We start from the raw sequence: 6412 nt of genomic DNA on the forward strand, positions 1-6412 counted from the left end.
TGAAAAGTCTAAACTAACACCAGCCTTGTGTTGCTGAATTTGCAGTTTAATCTGGAACAATATTTACAAAGTAGAAACTGCTGTCCTGGATATTAATGAACCCTAATTCTTAGCCCAATATTTCAGAATATTCTGGGACATTTCTGGATTTTCAAGGGTGGAAGAGAGGGGGCAGTATTGATCCTCCAGTTCCATAGAGGACCTTACCAGTGGTAGATTCCTGGATAGCTGTATGGATCTTCCAGCTGCCAGTGCAGCCCTGTGGTAATGAACTAAAGTAATTTGATAACACTTAATATGCATTTTGGCAGTCATTTCTAAAAGACACTATCTGAGGATGGACAGTTTTTTTATACTGTTCAGCACAGATTAGCTATTGGTTATTTTCCAGAGACCACATATAGATGGATTTCCAATTGATTGCAAGAATACATAAAACCCCTTCCATATCCCTAGCTTGAGAAAATGAACTTGTTAAAAAAAGTTAAAAAGCTTAAGAGCAATGATTCTTAAAAACTTTGCTGCACCACTATTCTGATTAGTTTTCCATGGACTGTTACGTTTTCTTACTTTGAAAGTTTTCTTAATTAAAATACTAAAATTATCATCCTGAAATAGCTAGAACTTAATTTGGGAATTCACATCTGTCTTAGATGGAATTTTGAAAAGCATTTCAACAGTGGAGTGGGGGAGGACAAGAAGAAGATAGCGTAATAGCCAAGTTTAGTTTTGAAAATAAATTACTAGAGAAAAGTATCTATGGTGCATGAGTGCAGCCATGCAAACTGAACTCACTACTGCACTCACCACTGCACTCATAATAATAGAAAAAGGCCAAGACAGAATTTATAATTAATAGAAGTAATTGTTCTAATTATAAAAGCAACTACTGAAATCTTTATATTTTGGACTTTAGGTCTTGCATTTCTCCCTTCATTTACTTTAAGTTACTATGTAATGATGGAATTCAATCACTATGAACCTCCTCCCCAGAAAAGTTATTCAAGCCAGTTTTGTTTTCAAATTTTGAAGAATGATGAAGACTCGTTCACAAAGTCTCCACTGTTGCAGAGAAACAATGTAGAAATGAAAGCCATGACTAGCATCTGCAGAGCATCATTTGACAGGATGTTCTACAGTTATCACACACAACTAAAAGGTTGCTACAAATGTATTTATTTTACAAAATTTACCTTTGGAACCTTTGGAGTCATTGAAATATTTGAATATAACTCTTTGTATGCATGTACAAAAATGAAGCAAAATGTTTTAAAAAGAACAAATGCCAAACGCCACCCCAGGTGCCCAAAAGAAATATGAAATCTGAGAGTTGATGCTGACATAACATTTTTCCTCTACTGCTGAATACTCATGAAGGAACATATTATGTACTAAAATTAAAATATTACAGGTAAAGGCACAATTCACATGGATCAAACATGAAATGTTATGTGAACAAGAGTGGGCAGAAAACTGCCCACATCTAAGTGGGCAGTTGTCATTCCATTCAGTTCATGAATTATCCCTGCAAAATACTAGCAGGTTTCACATTCCAATGTCATGTTTTTCATTTTTCATCGCATCAGAATAAAGCCACAGTGGAAACACTGATTTCACAAGTTCCTTATAGAAGAGTAGCTTCTTGTTATCCGTAACAAAGTGAACTCCTAAGAAGAATTTTTAGAAACACAATTAAGGAAACAGGATCCAAGGAACACTTATGGATAGCTGACTGCTTTGTAACCATCAAGCTCTCACTGCAGATCCCCAACCAACACTTGTTGAACACACTTCTTCCATGGGTGGCCTAATCAGCCGTGGAGCCTCTACCCTCTTTTTCTTCCAGGCTACATTATCCGAGGGCAAATGAGCATCCAGCCGATCAAACTCATGAAGGTGGAAGCGAGTTGCCAGTTGGTTCACCATTCTTTTGAGGGCTAGAAATGCAGTAATAACCTGGATAACAAGGAAGATAACAAAGATGATGTGAACTGCTCGCTCCAGTGGTTGAATCTTCAGACCCTCATTTAAAAGCAGGAAGAGAATTAAGGGTAGTTGCAAAAGGAGACTCAAGAGCCAAAAGCCAGCTAATTCAGGAACCTAGAAAAGGGGAAAAATAGTATCAGTTTACCATCCTGGAACAGGATAATGACAACAAAGAATATGATGACAACAATAAGCTATTGACTCAGACTTCCTACATCAATGTCCAAAGTGCAAACCCTGAAAAACAGCAATTCCGTAGCACAAAGATTTAAAAAAATGGTTTTTCAGTACCAGAAAATGGGAATTCTGCACCATCTCTTCTCCTCTACAGAAAAAGTCATTGCCTTATTGCTGCTGTTAGTGCTTTCAAGGCAATCCTGCCAACAAAGTGAAGCATCGTTGCCAGCCTTTTCAATCAGACATCCTAACCAGATGTGTTTTCTGTGTCATTCCAGTAACAGGGAAAAGAGAGCAGAAAAAGGCTCAGGGTGGCAGGGAGGACGGGCAAATTACTTGCTTGTCTCTTTTTGAACAGGAAGTACAATATTGCATTTTAGCTGCTCTGAACAGCAGCAGAGAGAAAATGGTATTGAGCAAATTCTCATTTATCTCACTCCACAGTGTTAGCAAAGAAACTCTCAGCTGTAGAAGCAAGGTCTATGCCATTTATACAGACAGCAACAGCTAGAACAAAGAATCCATAGTTTGGAAAGAAAACTTATACCCCAATATTTATGTGTTTAACTCATACCCAAACTTTCACCATCAGACTCCAAGGCAGATAACAGTACAAGTTAAATCCCATAGCTTTCTATTTCCATATTTTACTATTCTCTCTTTCTTTTCCTCCCCCCCCCCATGGTGTGTACACACCTACCCACCCCTGGTCTTCACCATGTTTCTGATTAAGTGGATTGTAGCTCACAAAAGTTTATGCTGAAATAAATTTAAAGCTTGAAAAAAATGATCTTTTAAAGCACTACAAGACTCTTTGCTGTTTTATTTTTAAATGCTACAATTCATACTTGATATTTAGACCAGTTCAAAGCAATTTACTGCCAGTTACTGGAACAGTGATCGCCAGCCAGGTGAAGCAAACTTACCTTCTCCTGCAAGTTCCCCATATATCCCAGATATAAGCGGATAATCTCAATCAGAGTTGTCAGTACAATGATTGTCACCAGGATGAACTTGTAGTAGTCTGCCAAGATGGGATACTAGAATTGAGAAAAAAATAAAGAAATACTACAACTGGGCAACACACACTTGGAATGATCATTTTGAAATTCAGGCTATACTGAGAATCTCATTAAATTTTATTGTCCTCTATTCACACCTATTCTCCCCCCCCCCCCATTTTTCCAAAATGTGCCTGCTTCTAAACCCATCTGCTACATTCAAAACATTCTCAGTGGAAATCTTATTGCATAATAATGCTGCTGTTATGTTAACCAGCAATAAGCAGTCTGTATATTCCGCAGAGCAGTGTTTCTCAGACTGTGGGTCAGGACCCACTAGGTGGGTTGTGAACCAATTTCAGGTGGGTCCACATTCATTTCAATATTTTATTTTTAATGTGTTAAGACTTGATGCTACCATGGTATGTGACTGCATTTGGGGAAATGTTACAGATCTGTACTTTTAATAGGCTACTCTGTATATGCTTTTAACAATGATAGTCAATGGGACATACTCCTGGGTACGTGTCACTAGGATTGCAGCCTAGAATTGTCAAAAATTTTCCTGCTTGATGATGTCACTTCTGATCATGACATCACTTTTTGTGGGTCCTGACAAATACTCATTCGAAAAAGTGGGTCCCGGTGCTAAAAGTGTGAGAACCACTGCCACAGAGTGTAAGAGTGAATACAAATGGTAATTTAGATTACCAATTGACTTCAGGACTCACCTTCAGGTGCAACATAACCACACTGCTCACCCACCAAAATGGGAAAAAACAAAGGTTGAAATAGAGAGACATTTGCAAGGGCAAATTAGAAACGATTTCATTATCTGGAGAGACAAAAAGAGAAAAGCACACATCAGCCACACGCAGTACATGAGAGTACAGTAAGTCCAGTTTAACTCCATTTCCAGGTAAATGTGTATGGATATCACATTTACCTGGATAAATACCACGTTAAAACAGAGGTTCCTAAACAACAGCAATGCCAAGTGTAATGCTTGAACTGCCCAGCCAAATTGCCCAGCCAATCCTATATAACTTTCCAGCACTGGTGCAGCTGCAATACAGCCCCAAGGTAAGGAAACAAATGTTCCCATACCTTGAGGAGGTCTCTGTGTCTGCCTCCCCAACACAGGAAGCAGTGCATACCCCACAGGCACAGCAGCACCAGCTGGAAAATTAGATAGGACTGGGCCCAACATCAACAGTTACTTCTAGTAGTTGGACCATGTGAAGTGTTGAGAAACACTGTGGTACAGTAATAAATAATAATGATAATTAATATATTCTCTTCTCTGAGAAGAATGGGAGGGTGTATCTTCTAATGTGTCAGAACACGTTTTGCTGCTCCACAGACATGGTGCTTTTATCTGGTTGCTGAGCTCAGGCAGCTGTCAGATAAAACGGGTCTCCAAACTTTTCAGTACAAGGGCCACATCACAGCCACATCATATATTTTGTATATTTTTGTGGGCCTAAAAAAAATGAGTTTTATAAATGAATGAGTAAAATATAAATGAATTGAAAAAGTTTGGATCTTTTTTGTAATCTGTATGATATGATTCAGAACAAAAGAGAAATGTGACAATTACAAAGAAACAAAGCCCTGCTTAAGCTGAGAAATGATATATAATGACTGAAAATATCAAACAGTAGCAAATGCTTTGACAGAGAAATTGCTGAGGGGCAGATAAAATATTGTGGTGGGCAAGCTATGGCCAGTGGACTGCAGTTTGTAGACCTGAGATAAAACATTAAAAAGAGACTTTTGAACTTGTTGTCCCTCTTGCAGAATTAACTGTAGCTGGGATGTGCTGAGGGAAGCCAAAGGGCACCTTTCAGCTTAGAAGATAACTATAGGCTTGCTGCCAAAAAGGGATGTGCGGTGGGTGTGGGGAGGCAGGCGAGGCAGAGTCCTTTGAAAAGCAGTGCCGCCACTGTGTGAGGTGCTGTGGGATGCTGCTATAAGATGCTTTGGCAGCAGAGATGTGGGGTGGGTGGGGAGGCAGGTGAGGCAGAGCCTCCCTTTCAGGCACCTTTCAGCTTAGAAGATAACTATAGGCTTGCTGCCAAAAAGGGATGTGCGGTGGGTGTGGGGAGGCAGGCGAGGCAGAGTCCTTTGAAAAGCAGTGCCGCCACTGTGTGAGGTGCTGTGGGATGCTGCTATAAGATGCTTTGGCAGCAGAGATGTGGGGTGGGTGGGGAGGCAGGTGAGGCAGAGCCTCCCTTTCAGGCACCTTTCAGCTTAGAAGATAACTATAGGCTTGCTGCCAAAAAGGGATGTGCGGTGGGTGTGGGGAGGCAGGCGAGGCAGAGTCCTTCGAAAAGCAGCGCCACCACTGCACGAGGTGCTGTGGGATGCTGCTGTGAGATACTTTGGCAGCAGAGATGTGGGGTGGGTGGTGAGGAAAAGCCTTCCCACTGGAGTCCGGCGGCGCTGCTTTTCGAAGGACTCCGGACCCACCCCACATCTCTGCTGCCAAAGCATCTCACAGCGGCGGTGCTGCTCTTCAAAGGACTCCAGTGGGGAGGCTCTGCCTCACCACCCACCGCACATCTCTGCTGCCTAAGCATCTCTGGATGAGCAGCTGCGCTTATCTCCACTGCAAACCCAACTGAAGTCAGTAAGCCAGGCTTGGGACTGAAGCCAAAGCCGCCATGTTGTTATCTGGCAGGGCTTCCTTCCCTTTTAACTCCTGGCAAAGCCGCCTGCCAGCCAACGTGACGTTGCCGTTGCCGCCATCTTTGTAGCTGGCAAGTCGTGTGGCGCGCGCTCTTCTCCCCCCCCCCCTCACCGGCAGTATTGTCTTCTCCTCTGTTCTCGGGCCCGGTGCGGTTGCTGTCAATAAAGATCGTTCGGCTGAAGGAACTCAGCCGCTTCCTTACTGGCTCCGGCAGGGACATGAAGCGCGCGAGCCGAACGTTCCACTCGTTGCTATAGCAACTAGGCGTGGTTCAGTCCTGTTGTACAATTCGTTCATCCCAAAGAGTTATGCAACGATCCGCGCCCCGCAACCCTCACTTCCGGTTTTCATTAAACCCTTTGCTATGCAGGTGGAAGTACCTGTAGAAAGGAATCCATGTGGCAAAGATCCCTTTCACTGCAGTGCTTGGAAATAATGATTGCTGTACCCAGGAATGTTACATATGCATAGGTCTGGGTTCACAGCCCAAACCTATGCACATCTACTCAGAAGTAAGTCCCATTGTGCCCAATGGGGCTTACTCACAGGAAAGTGT

General features: G+C 42.2%; 1 protein-coding gene across 1 annotated transcript; it reads right to left on the reverse strand.

The window, feature by feature from the left end:
- Positions 1-1213: 1213 nt before the first annotated feature.
- TMEM17 (transmembrane protein 17) lies at positions 1214-6076 on the reverse strand. The gene is made up of 4 exons (XM_066640423.1): positions 5968-6076; positions 3896-3999; positions 3090-3203; positions 1214-2100 (listed from the first exon to the last, which is right to left on the reverse strand). The coding sequence occupies exons 1-4, from the start codon at positions 6074-6076 to the stop codon at positions 1747-1749; spliced, it is 681 nt and encodes a 226-aa protein (XP_066496520.1). The 3' UTR covers positions 1214-1746.
- Between the last annotated feature and the right edge of the window lie 336 nt (positions 6077-6412).

Source organism: Tiliqua scincoides, chromosome 1, assembly GCF_035046505.1.
Source record: "Tiliqua scincoides isolate rTilSci1 chromosome 1, rTilSci1.hap2, whole genome shotgun sequence".
NCBI lineage: Eukaryota > Metazoa > Chordata > Lepidosauria > Squamata > Scincidae > Tiliqua > Tiliqua scincoides.

Excerpts from the sequence above, each read along its gene's own strand:
- TMEM17 (XM_066640423.1), bottom strand. The coding sequence starts at position 6,076 with ATGTCCCTGCCGGAGCCAGTAAGGAAGCGGCTGAGTTCCTTCAGCCGA. Across the intron at positions 3,204-3,895 it reads TGGTTATGTTGCACCTGAAG|TATCCCATCTTGGCAGACTA; the intron begins GTGAGTCCTGAA and ends TCTCAATTCTAG. Across the intron at positions 2,101-3,089 it reads TGGGGAACTTGCAGGAGAAG|GTTCCTGAATTAGCTGGCTT; the intron begins GTAAGTTTGCTT and ends CCCCTTTTCTAG.